The 14,113-nt window shown below is 46.6% G+C and overlaps 1 protein-coding gene across 2 annotated transcripts in view; it reads right to left on the bottom strand.

Moving 5' to 3' along the window:
- Positions 1-8,168: 8,168 nt before the first annotated feature.
- Positions 8,169-14,113, bottom strand: part of EGR3 (early growth response 3) — a 193,659-nt gene continuing 187,714 nt past the window's right edge. For both annotated transcript variants that reach the window (XM_069617694.1, XM_069617693.1), the window contains one exon: positions 8,169-13,538. In XM_069617694.1, coding sequence (XP_069473795.1) covers positions 12,547-13,530 — 984 coding nt within the window. In that variant the 5' untranslated portion in view covers positions 13,531-13,538 and the 3' untranslated portion in view covers positions 8,169-12,546. The remainder of the gene's footprint in view (positions 13,539-14,113) is intronic.

Here is a 14,113-nt window from a genome sequence, read left to right as displayed (position 1 = left end):
GGGGCGGTGGGACGGGGGAAGGGGTCAAGAGGGAGAAGAAGATAGTGGAGTGGTCGGTCCAGATTAGAAGTTGGGGAGGCCGGGTGGAGATCTGGTCCCTGGAGCTGAATAAAACGTCACAGGTATGTCCTGCTGTGTGACTCAGTGCGATATCAGCTGGGTCATGTTGAGGGCTTCTAAGTTGTTAGAGAGTGAGAGGGTCATAGGACTGGAGGGGATGTCAAACCAGATGTTGAAGTCTTCTCATAAGATGATGAAAGGACATATTAGGCTGGCCAATAAGAAGTCGCTGAAGGAGTCTGCAAAGGTCCTATTGTAGTCAGGAGGTCTGTATATGATTAAGAGGATGTGGGTGGAGGATGGGGAGAGTAGAATGTTTTACTAGCAAAGATTTGCAATCAGTGTTGCAGAATGATTTCTCTGTTAGAAGGACTGAGAGGTGTTGTTTGTAGAGGATGGCTATGCCTTCAGCTCTGATGGACCTGTTGGTGTACAATCATGGAGTAGCCGGGGGGAAGGCCTTGTGTGTGATGGGCTCGAAGTCAGTGAAGCAGGTCTCTGTGATGAAGCGGATGTCTGGGTTTTCATCAAAGATGAGATGGAAGATGCTGTGTTTGTTTTTGGAGACCGATCTCATGTGAAAGCGGATGCAGGAGAGCAGCTGGGGGTTCTCAATAGGGTTCTGAATGGAGGAGACAGAGGGGACTGCCGACATGGGTGGCGGGGAGAGGTGACAGGTGGGAGGTCAGTTTGAGATTGGCTGGAGTGTGAAAGACCATAGAGTAGAAGGTGGAGACAGTGAGTTGAGGAGGTAGGTCTGAGGGTAGATGGGGAGGTGGAGAACGGGGGGAGGGAAGTTGTGTGCTGGCAGGAGTTTAGGGTTTAGGAGGGCAAGAGAAGGGTTCAGGATAGGAGGGGAGGGCTGGTTGGTGTAAGAGGGGGTGTTTGGTGAGGTCCTGTGCGGAGCCGGGGAGAACACTGAAGGTGTGAGGTTGTGCGGTGGGTGAGACGTGAGCATTTTGGCAGGCGTATGTGGACAAACAGAGTGTGAGTGAGCGTAGGATGGCTGTTGTACGTGGTGTGTTGGCCAGGGCGGCCCGCACTGCCTTCATGGAAGGGAAGGGAGAATTAGGGAAGCTTGGAGTGGGTTGTAATGAAGAAAGGGGAAGAGAGGCTGGTGGCGAGGGGTGGAGGGGTCTAGGGGGTGCATGTGTGGGTGTGCGAGTGGGGAAGGAGCAAGTGAAATGAGGAGAGGGAAGGGGTGTGGCAGTTAGGTCTAGTGTTTTGGTTTGTAGAGCGCCAGCGTGCAGCTCTATTCTGGGATGTGTGAGGTTCGCATCAGGGGAGGGGGGAGGGGTTGGGAATGGATATGGAGAGGGTGAGAGGTGGAGGAGGGGTGTGGGTGACAGGAGAGAGGGAAGTGTGGGTAAGAGAGAGGAGAGCGGGGGAGAAGGAGGAATGGGAGGTGGAATGGTTGGGTAAGGTATTAAGGTTTTTGGTGCGCCATCATGCAGTTCTGGACCGGGCAGAATGGGGCATGATGGAGAGAAAGGGTGGCCTAGTGTAGAGAGGGGAGGAGAAGGAGCGGCGGCTGTTGGGATAACATTAAGTGTTCACTATAAGTGTCAACATTTAAAACATGAATGAATAGTGCTTGGAGACTGTCTAGGTGCAATAGCAGAAAAGTGCCTAGAAGAACTGTCTAGATACAATATATGAACAGCGCCTAGAAACTGTCTAACTACAAAACATGAACAGTGCCTAGAACAACTGTAGGTGCAATACAAGAGCAGTGCCTAGAAATCTGTCTAGATACAATATGTGCTGGAGGAACCCCAGGCAGAGTGTGTTATCAGGGTGAGAATGAGGAGTGGACAAATCGAGAATGTGTACGGGAAAGTAATGGGGAAAGGAAGGAGGAGAGTAAGCGATACCAGGAATAGAATAATGCCCATCAAGCTCAAGGGTTACAAGGTGAACAAAATAAAAAAGAGAGTGGGGTGCAGTGTATCATTCAGCCTCAGAATCTAGCATGTAGAGTAGGAACTCTCAGGGTCCCCAGGTCTAAAATGTGAGGGGAACAGCCCCATGTTATACTCTACATATCAGAATCAAATAGAGGGTTACCCAACTCCAGGCCTCGAGGGCCGGAATCCTGACTGGTTTTCAGGATATCCCTTATTAATTTTCATGAGAAGAAATGTGTATACCTTCAGAATCATTGTGTGAAAATGTATCTCGTGAATATTAATGAGGGGCATCCTGAAAATCCGATAGGTTTCAGGCCCTAGGGGTCGGGAGTTGGGCAACCCTGCATGAACTTTAGCATCTATGGGGAAAATATTAGAACGGGTCGTCTGTATTTTGAAGGTAGCTTCTGTTGTACAATTTAAAAAAAAAAAACGTAATGCTTTGGGCTTTTACCAAGGGTTGTTTTACCCCGACAGTCTGCAGACCTGCATAGATCGAGAGCTCATCTCTCTGCTTGTCGCCCCGTTTTGTTTGTTCTCTTCATTTTTTAGGTTGTTTGTAATTACTTAACTCTGGAGCTTCATTGATCTCAAAATGCTCACATTAAAGTGAAGAGCCCCAAAAATGGCAAACACTAGTGGTTGCATGACTTCTTTGGCTGACTGTGCTGCATTCAAAGTGAAAGCCCCCATGTAGAGCAACATTTTACAGGGCTGTTGCTTGGAATTGCTGAGGTGTGAAATGGGCGTCGTGTCCCTCTCTGAACATTGGCATACCCACTGCTTCTGCCTTGATGCTCGAGGTGAAACTCCTTGCTAAAGAGCTGACCGGAGGGATGGGGACTGTTTGGTGCATAGCTAATCACACCAAAGATATATTTTCACTTGACTGATTGTCAAGTGGTTCTGTCCACTTTGTTTCATGACATACCATGTATTTATTTACTACGGTTTTATAGTACATGTGAGGCCGCTTATTCACTGGCACATTGCCATTGCTCTATGACATCTCTTGTATGTGTATCCTGCGAGACTTAATCAGATGGTTACACACTTCATTATCTGCTTCAGGTATTGCCCTGGGGCCTACTTTAAGGCCCTCGCTTCGCTCGGACCTGTACTATGGGCCCCGGGGCATTACCTGAAGCACTAATAGCCCACCATCTCTGGGCTTATTGCTTAATTCATTTATTTACTGTATTTTCATTTATTTGTTTCAAGCTGTATTTATTAATTTACTGACATTTTAAAATGCCCCTCATGCAATGCTGCTTTATCACTGGCACTGTGACATTGTTTCATGACATATCAATTATTTATTTACACAGGATTTATAATGCGGCATATTCCAGGTCGTTTTATCATTGGCATTTTGAAGTTGTTTCGTGATATAGCATTTATTTATTTACCAAGGTTTTATAATGCACCACATGCAAGGTTGCTAGATCACGGACATTGAGACGTTATTTCATGACATGATTTTATTCACCGAGATGTAATTATACGCCACGTGCAACGCTGCATTGGGACTTTGTTTCATGACATAGTTATATATTTATTTACTGAGTTGTATAATGCACCACATGTGAGGCGGCTTCTTCGCTGACATTGTTTTATATCATTAATTAATTTACTTTCGGGGGTTTTATAATGTGCCATATGTGAGGCTGCTTTATCATTGGCACTGTGACGTCGCCTCATGACATATCATGTATTTACTAGGGCTCTGTTATGCGCCACGTGTTAGGCTGCTGTATCACTGGCCTCTGACCTTGCTTCATGAAATATCATTTATTTATTAAGGTTTTTATAAAGTTCCACATTCAGCGCCGTTTTCTCACTGGCACTGTGTCGTTGTTTCGTGAGGTGCCCCGGGTGAGCATGGCAACCGGGGTGGGAGCTGCGCTTTTTCTTGTGACCCATAGCCAGCTGCCCAGGCAAGGCTGCCCTGATATATGTATTTGTTTACTGACGTTTTATAATGTTCCCCATGCAAGGCTGCTTTCTCACTGGCACTGTGACGTTGTTTCATGACATATGTATTAGTTTAGTGACGTTTTATAATGTTCCCCATGCAAGGCTGCTTTCTCACTGGCACTGTGTCAGTGTTTCATGACATATGTATTAGTTTAGTGACGTTTTATAATGTTCCCCATGCAAGGCTGCTTTCTCACTGGCACTGTGACGTTGTTTCATGACATATGTATTGGTTTACTGACGTTTTATAATGTTCCCCATGCAAGGCTGCTTTCTCACTGGCACTGTGTTGTTGTTTCATGACATATCTATTAGTTTAGTGACGTTTTATAATGTTCCCCATGCAAGGCTGCTTTCTCACTGGCACTGTGACGTTGTTTCATGACATATGTATTAGTTTACTGACGTTTTATAATGTTCCCCATGCAAGGCTGCTTTCTCACTGGCACTGTGTTGTTGTTTCATGACATATCTATTAGTTTAGTGACGTTTTATAATGTTCCCCATGCAAGGCTGCTTTCTCACTGGCACTGTGACGTTGTTTCATGACATATGTATTAGTTTACTGACGTTTTATAATGTTCCCCATGCAAGGCTGCTTTCTCACTGGCACTGTGTTGTTGTTTCATGACATATCTATTAGTTTAGTGACGTTTTATAATGTTCCCCATGCAAGGCTGCTTTCTCACTGGCACTGTGACGTTGTTTCATGACATATGTATTAGTTTACTGACGTTTTATAATGTTCCCCATGCAAGGCTGCTTTCTCACTGGCACTGTGTCGTTGTTTCATGACATATGTATTAGTTTAGTGACGTTTTATAATGTTCCCCATGCAAGGCTGCTTTCTCACTGGCACTGTGACGTTGTTTCATGACATATGTATTAGTTTACTGACGTTTTATAATGTTCCCCATGCAAGGCTGCTTTCTCACTGGCACTGTGTCGTTGTTTCATGACATATGTATTAGTTTAGTGACGTTTTATAATGTTCCCCATGCAAGGCTGCTTTCTCACTGGCACTGTGTCGTTGTTTCATGACATATGTATTAGTTTAGTGACGTTTTATAATGTTCCCCATGCAAGGCTGCTTTCTCACTGGCACTGTGACGTTGTTTCATGACATATGTATTAGTTTACTGACGTTTTATAATGTTCCCCATGCAAGGCTGCTTTCTCACTGGCACTGTGACGTTGTTTCATGATACATAATTTATGTATGTATTTCCTGGGGTTTTAGAATGCACCACATGCGAGGCAGCTTTATCATTGGCATTGTGACTTCACTTCATGGCATATGTTATCCAGTATGTATACTGTGCCCATCACCACCGTAGTGGTCTTGCAGGCTTTCAGATCAATTACTTATTTATTGACTGAGGTCGTATAATGTGTCATATGCGAGACAGCTTTCTCACAGTCATTCGGACGTCTTTTCATGAAATATGCATTTACTCGTGCAGTGCTGCTTTATCTTGGTTACTGTGATGTTGTTTTAAGACATTTCATGTATTTGTTTACAGGGGCTTTATAATACTGCACGTGCAAGGCTGTTAGATCACTGACATTGAGAAGTAACGCAGCGCCACTTTGTCACTGGCATTGTGATGTTGTTTCATGACATATTTGTTTACTGACGCTTTCTACGTTGCACATACATGGCTGCTTTCCCATTGGCATCGTGGCTTTGTTTCATGATATATCCTTTATTTGCTGAGGTTTTTATAATGCACCGCAAGCGAAGCAGCTTCTTCACTGGCATTAATTCATAACATATAATTTGTTCATTTATTTACCAGGTTTTAATAAAGCAAGCGCCACATGTGAGACAGCTTTATCACTGGCACTGTAATCTCAATTCATAGCATGTATTATGATGTTATGATATCCAATATTTATACTTATAGTATAGTGGTCTTAAAGACCTACATATCATGTATTTATTTATTTACCAAGGCCTTATTATGTCCCACATACGAGGCCGCTTTGTCACTGGCATTGTGATGTTGTTTCATGATATATTTGTTTATTGTTTACTGTTCCCATTGGAACGCCCCATTAACACAAGAAGACCCTCCTGGTAAGTGCGGGCCCATCTTACACTCGCTGCACCCCCAAAGGCTCCATTTCGATTCAAATCCCTCCCTTTGCGTGACCCTCCCATGCCCTTGTCTTCCATCCCCCTGCCCGCCTTCCTACCCACCTGATTAGAATGTGATCAAATCACATGACAGGAAGACCTTTTCTTCAGAGGCCCTCCCAGAGCAGCCTTGCCTGGGCAGCCGGCTATGGGTCACAAGAAAAAGCGCAGCTCCCACCCCGGTTGCCATGCTCACCCGGGGCACCTCATCCAAGTCCCAAAACTGTCTACAGGAACCTTCAGGTAAGAGACGACATGTGTTTCTTTTATGTATTGTTAATTACATAGCTGAAGGGAGGTGTTTTAAAGTTCGGTGCATGTTTAAATGATACCCACTGCATTGAACTTAGGCACACACCAAGTCCATAGTCAATGATTAAATTCAGTGCATTTCTAGAACATAGCCTCTATTCTTGCTGCGCTCCAAAGCTGGTCAATGTATTGCATATAGAAGAATTTATGAGGGTAGCCAATGTAGTGTACTTAGATTAATTTATGAGGGTTGCCAATGTATTGCACTTAGAAGAACTGTGAAAGTAGACCATGTGTTGCACTTATAAGCATTAATGAGGGTAGCAAATGTGTTGCACTTAGAATAATTTGATGGTAGCCAATGTATTGCACTTAGAAGAATGTTGAGGCTAGCCAAAGTAACTACCCCTGCTCCTCTCCCGCATACCTCGCAAGTATCACACACGCCCTAAGGGCCAGCCAAACTACACACACAACACACATCCAACATAACAAACATTTGCATACAACAAACTATACCAGACAAAGGTCCATACCCACCTGGATACAACAAGCCACTGCAAACAATCAAAACTCACTTAGATAGCTGACTCACGCACAGATGCTAGTTTCTCCTGGTTCTACAAGCATCAACAAAAGAGCACCTCCTCTATACTATCCCTATTCCCTCACTAACCCACCCCGCCCTCTTTCTTACAGAGCCACACGAGCTCCTGGAGATCATGCTAATGGGGAGGGTGCACGATATAAGTGAACTTAACATTGCATAACATTGCCCTTTAGAACATTCCACGTGGCATTGAGGCCTTGCTTCATAACATGTAATGTTTACAATGTGCCGCCTGCAAGGCTGCTTTATCACTGGCACTGTGATCTCATTTCATGGCATATGTTATTGTTACCCAGTATTTATACTGCACCCATCGCCACCATAGTAGCCTTACAGGCCTTCATATCATGCATTTGTTTATTGATTTACCCGGCTCTTACAATGTGCCATATGCGAGGCCGCTTTGCCACTAGCATTAGGACGGTGTTTTGTGATATATCATTTATTTATTTATTTACTGGTATTTTACAGTGCACCACTTGTGACTGGCCTTGTGAGGAAATTTCAAAGCATATCATGTATTTCTTTATTAAGCAAGCATTTCCAATGCGCCATATTGGAGGCTGCTTTATCACTGGCCTTGAGAGGACGCTTCATGATGGAGCATTTATTTGTTTTTGGGTTTCAGAATGCCCACATGCAAGGTTGCTTTCTCACGCTCATTGTGACGTCTTTTCATGAGATATCATTTCAATATTTAGTGAGGTTTGCTAATGCACCACAGGGAAGGTCGCTTTATCACTAGTGCTAGCTATGCTGCTGTTTTATGCCATTGCATGTGTTTATTTATTTACCAAAGTTTTATAATGTACCTTGTGCAAGGCCGCTTCACCACTGGTATTGTGACATTATTTCATGACATATAATGTATTCATTTATTTGCTGGGTTTTTATAATGCACCACATGCGAGACCGCTTTGTCGCTGGGATTGTGACGTTGTTTCATGGCATCCCATTTACTTGCTTTTTCTAATGTGCTACACGCGAGGCTGCTTTATTGCTGGATGTGTGATGTACGCTGTGAGCAAAGGAGTCCTACGTAATCATTTGGAAACGTTGGGTTAAAGCACGATCATACAAGAAATACCCAGAATTTTTTTAAAAAAAGGTCGTCTTATTTCCCATTTGTCAAACATTCCCCGTTGACTAGCACCTGTCACAAACCTGGACAAAAATAATATACAATGAACACGGAAATAAAAGAGTCTCACAGCTCAAGTGATTGTCAGCAAAACACAATATATTTCTCGCGTGTAGCATTTGCTCACAGTGCAAATAGGAGCTGAAGACATGGTGGGTGCAGAGCTGGGTCGCGCCCCCTCCACGCGTTACAGTGCGACAAAGAGCGAAGGACAATGGCGATTCATTATCCTGTCACGTGTCTTGACAATACGAAGCATCGTTTACACCTTAGTATAAGGTACAGTAGAATTCTAAGAAATAAAAACAACCACAAAATATATTACATCTGGAGCGGTTTTTTTTTAAGTTAATAACTTTGTACAAAACTCTTTCAGAAAAATATCTTCACCCCAGGTTGGTTTTCTGCCCAAGCCTGTATTTGTTCTCAGAGTCCATACGTGTAACAGAATGCAGTCTATCTCCGTGCATGCAGACAGGAACACTGGACAGCGGGACCTTTTGGCAGCAAAGAGTCTTAATTAGCTTACAAAGCTGACCACTGTTGCAGTAAAATAAAAATAAACCGGAAATCGTCATGCAGTGCATGCACCCACTGAAGAAAGGGGGGCAGGCGAGGGTGTGGGCCTGGACCCCTCCCTCTGGAAAACCACAGACAAGCTTACATTGCAAAAGGATTTTAGGAAAAGAACAACCTGGGTTTCACTGGGAAGCAAAGCTCCCCAAGGCCCACCCCCCCTACTACCTACACAAAAAAAGTGGGCCATAGGCTCGGTATGGTTCGCCGGTGGGTGCCATGTTCTCCTTGTAGCACAGCCCTGGAAGAGGCAACCCTTTGGTGGCAGGCTAACCCAACGCACGGTGGGTACCTGCAAAGGGTGCCAAAGAGGACTTGGAAAAGCAATTCAGAGGTTGGCCAGCACCCCTAAGAGTCACAAGGCCCCTGCATAGTGAAGCCTTAGCTGGCGGACCCGTGCGGGGTGGGGGCTAGGCCGCCCAGCAGCTCTCGTGGACTGGGGTGAGGCTGTACATTCAGGACTTCGGGGGAGCCCTCGGCGTAGTCACGACTTTATCAAATATATATTTATACACACGTTATAAAAGACGCAAATGTGCAATCTGGCAACTTCTCTTCGCCCATTGTGTCACACACATCACCATGTATTCTTCGTACCGTGTGAACGGAGGGACGCATTCAGCAGCTCAGGGAGAGGGAATTTGGTGCAGCGTTGCATGGGCTGCGGGCAAAGAAACCTACAGCTCGAATGTGTGGAACACTCCGACCCACAATGGCCCCACTACAGCTCCAAATCCTACCAGCCCCAAAGTCTTTTATGGATTGGAGCAAACAACACAAATAACAATATTGAATTTGACACGGTAGTTGTGTTTTAACAGCAATCATGAAGTCATGTTATTATTCAGTCAGGGCCAATAAGGTGTGCAAGCTTGTTTGAGGTGCATGGGACTAGCCTGATGTTCATTCTTCATTTACATGCAAAAGTTCCTAAACGTCACCAAAGTTGCCATGTGTGCTCGCCTCTAACTAAGGCAGCCGCACAGCCACATTGCTGAACTTTCAGGGACAGAGAAAAGGAGCATGGATTCGTTTTCCTATGCAAAGTGCCATGTAAGCTTCACTATATGTGAATGAAGTGAAACAGATATTATTGTGCGAGATTGCCCTTCAAGAGGTGTTGCAGTCATGGGCCACAAGACTCAAAGAACGTTTTATGGCGCTGCAAACCTGAACACGGCATGTTTCACTATACATGTAACACACAACATGCATACAAAGTCGCCTCAGGGAGCCGAATGGTCAATTGTTTGTTTGATGGTCAGCAGTTCTGATTAAAATGTTGTGAAAGTAACTGTTACCTTTTGCTTTTGTGTGTCAACAGGACTGTGAGGCTGGTAGCCTTCACCACGCCACAGCTCCCTCTCCCTTGCCTCCAGGTAGGGCTAAAAAGACAAACTCAAGCAGGATTTGAAGTGGAGCCGACTATAAAATCATGGAGTGCGGGTATTACCCTGATGACGTAATTGAGTGTTAGATGTCATCGTGGGGTCGGGGGATAGCTCAGGGGCAACGCGTCTGTCTAGGAAGCAAGACAGAGCAGAACAATACCGGTCCGAATGCCCCTCCTAGAGACTTGTCTCCGTTGTTAAGCGCGTAATAAAAGATGAATTAATGGGGACATCAAACAATTTTAGATATCTTCACAGGCAGGAGATATTGGAGACATATCTCCCCAAATGTTTTCACTGTTTTGCAGCTAGGTTGAGTGCACAGTGACATGTTGATACCTTCATATATAAGCATGAGCGCCTGATGGAAACCATCTGGGTTTAACTAGGAATCAGGCCTGCTCTGCCTTTCATACTCCTGGGTTTAATAAACTAAGTACCACTAAACAGTATAATGACGTCATGTGTTAGTGCAGTGCTACGACGCCCCAAGCCACTGGCATTAAGTGCTATATAAAAGGAACTACATCTCAGTTCTTCTGTGACATGGCCTGGCTTATAACTGAAGCCATTGGTGTCTGAATACTCAATTCTGCATGACACCCACACTCCCCCCTGCCCCCCTCCCGCCCCATTGGACAGTTAAGGTATTCTTTCGGGGATTGCGAGAGACCCGCTGTCATTGTTCATCTGTAAGTGCTTTGGCATGGGATTAATATAGTGTCATATATTATCTGTAAAATGAGCCTGAAGGTTTATGATGGCAGCACTGGGAAGCAGTCTTTGGACTGCAATGCTGCACTCCATGATGATCAATATTTAGATACAGGGGATGCATAATGGATAACCGTGCATTATGGACTAGTGCCATCTAAGGGGTTCCGGTGACGCAATAAACCTCAAGAACAGAAGTTCATTGTGGTTCTAAAGACACACGAATCTCAAAAGTGAAAGGGGCCACTTGGGCTATGCTTGGCGGTGGCCATATGGAACGGCGTCTCTGGGGGTGACATTGAGTAGTGTCCAGTCACAGGTACTCCCTAGAGCTTTTGATGCATGCATGTGCCCATATAGCCGCGCACACATCACGTGTTTGGATGTGCATTTGAGAGAGTTTTAATTCTTACCCAAAATTTCTGATTTCCACCAGTACGCACCCAGCACATTATACATGCAATAATGCCATGTGTGCATTGTATTGTGATTAACATACCGCTCAGCCTTTGGCACTTGCTTTATTCTCATTGTAGCACTAGAAACGTGCCATCCACTAATATGGCATATATGTTTTATGCTTGGAAAATGCCCAGAATCGGACCCCTTGCCCACCATATTCGCATTGCCCACCCAACCTGCATGCAGAGATGCACGGCCATCCCTGTTCTCACAGGAGCCGGGTGGCACCTGCCTTAGAGTCCAGTGTCCCCAGAGACATTGCTGCATGTCTCGGGAGGATAGCTCAGGGGCAACGTGATCGCCTTGGAAGCAAGACGAGACGGAGCAAAATGGGTTCGACGCCCGGGTCCGCGCTTAGAAACCTCTGGGTATTAAGCACGTTATAAATAACCAAGCATATCATAAGCACTATTGGGGTAATGTGTGCACGTGGTCAGAAGTAGCCCCTCATGTATGCAGCAAACAGCGCCTGCAAACCTTGGCAAGCGGGCAGGGCGTAGGCTAAACTGAACCCCACTCTGTAAGCAAACTCTGCTCTGAAGCGTGTCCTTGCCCCACCCCACCCCCACATACCGTGCAGCAAGACATGAACCCCAACACGTTACTAACAAATACGCACAGCCACACAATTAAATAGGCCCGGAGTATGCACAAGACGGATTTTGTTTTTGTAACTATCACCCCGGATGATTCAAGTGTTTTCTTTTTGCTCTCGATGTTGAGCAGAGGTTTCAACGTTAATTAAAACAGAAATGTGTGTGGGTACTTGTTGGCAGGGAGGACGAGTTTTGCCTTTAATGGGCGCTTGTAGTTAAGTGGGAGCGAAAATGAAGCGACAATAGCGAGTAACACAGATGGGAGGAATGGAGAGGCGGACAGCAAGAGGGTGCAGAGCTGGGGGGGGACATTTTGTAGGGAGGAGGATTCTCGCACACACGCACACAATCAGCAGCAAGGCTCTAAGCATTTCTTTAAGAAACATTCCAGCGTGTGGAAAGCCACCTTCTCGAATGGCAGCAAGGCTCCCTGCGACCAGGGCTGCCATCCATCGCCCTTTCAGCATAGCACCACCTGGACAGTCCAAGTGCAGGCTTTAGGGACTGAACCAGCAGTCTCCACGCCTGCCAGTCACAGAGACAGCCATGGGGCCGGGGAGTGGACTGCAGACCAGGGCCCTTAATGTTCACCTCCCCATGACTGCAGAGACAGCCACGTCGACCCATGGCCACCTAAAGACGGCAGGCCTCAAGCAGTGAGGCACTTTCCCCTTGGTAGGTCCCTTGTCAATCCCTTATGGCTGTAGGCCCATGGCTTCATGCACAGGTAGTGACCACAGGTGCTAGTAGCACGGTGGGTGAGCTGGAGCCCTTTTCACCTTTCTTGTCCTTCTGCTTCAAATGGATCTTGGCATGCCGCTTTCGCTCGTCACTTCGTGCAAATTTGCGCCCACAGAACTCGCAGGAGAAGGGCTTCTCACCCGTGTGGGTGCGAATATGGGTGGTGAGGTGGTCGCTACGGCTGAAGCTGCGCATGCAGATGCGGCACTGAAACGGCTTGTGGCCAGTGTGGATGCGCAGGTGCCGGGTCAACTCATCTGACCGGGAGAAGCGGCGGTCGCAACCCTCAGCCGGGCAGGCATGAGGCCGCTCGTGTACTGGTGTCTTGCTGGGCCTGTTAGGGTACTTCCGAGGCCGGATGGGCTTGAGAGTCAGCGGCTGATGTTGGAGGCTCCCAAAGCTGGGATGGATCTGTTTGTCCTTGAAGGCCTTGATGGTCTCGAGGGGGGTGATTGGTGGAGGGTTGACCCGAATGGGGTCAAGGCTCTGGAAGGGCTTGTGCTCAATGATGGTTCCAATGTCACTGCTGTGATGGTAGAGGTTGTAGTCTGGGATCATAGGGAAGATGCTGGAGTCCATGGACTGCTTGCTCGTTTGGTAGTCTTGAGGCGAGTACGGCAGCGAGGTGGTGGTCTGAGGGTTGTGGAAAGAAACCTGGTCCTGGTAGAGGTCACTGCAGCTCGAGTATGGAGGTAGTCCGTGATACATTTGGTCGAGATCACCCTGATTCTGGACCATGCTGGCCGTGCTGGTTTGTGTGGTGATGGTGCTCGACGCAGGCGGCACCCCCAGAATGCCAGCACTCATCAGGCTGATGATATTGTCCTGACACCAGTTGGAAGGAGAATCAAAAGCAAATTTACCCAGGTAAGTGACGGTTTTGCTGCCGGGGGCGGGCTGGTAGGTGCTGGAGTACGAGATTTCCTGGCTGCTCTTCTCGTTCGCCAAGCCCATCTCCATGGCATTATCTGGAAGGAGAAGAGGAGCAGAGTGAGTAACGCGGCATCAGAACCTTCCAAGATGGAAAACAAGCGCTGTTTTCTGAATTGGGACCAGTGCCATGTAAGTGTATCGCAGGAGAAGCGAGAAGCTCGGGATGTGGCTGGCAGATGGCACGGGCCTCGAGATGTTTGCAGGAATCCATCTGGGCCATGTGAGCTGCGCTGCCATGGTCTATGTGCGGTGGAAATCCCTGTGGAGTCAACCCTGGGTGGGGGGTGGGGGGGATCAGGGACAAAGAGCTCAGAACAGGTTAACTTTGAGAAAGGCCTCCAGATCAAGGAAGGGATCCCACCCACCAAGCAGGAAAGCATAAAGCAGAGGCCGGCATTGTGCAGTGCCCATGACTCTGTCCCGTGCACATACCTTGCATGAATTCCAGCTCCCCCATGGCCAAATCAAGTGCTCCCCCTGCGCTTTACTTTCCTAATATGTAGAACACGGAGGAACTAGCAATAAGGCACAGGTCACTATTAAGCGCAGTATTACAAAATGGGCGTGTGCATTAGCTATTTACTCAAAAGGGAATCCTGGGCCCCCTTGT

The sequence above is a fragment of the Ambystoma mexicanum genome, chromosome 10 (assembly GCF_040938575.1).
Source record: "Ambystoma mexicanum isolate Mex_15411 chromosome 10, UKY_AmexF1_1, whole genome shotgun sequence".
Classification (NCBI taxonomy): Eukaryota; Metazoa; Chordata; class Amphibia; order Caudata; family Ambystomatidae; genus Ambystoma; species Ambystoma mexicanum.
The sequence above is the reverse complement of the archived record's forward strand: the minus strand, read 5'-3'. Positions and strand labels throughout refer to the sequence as shown.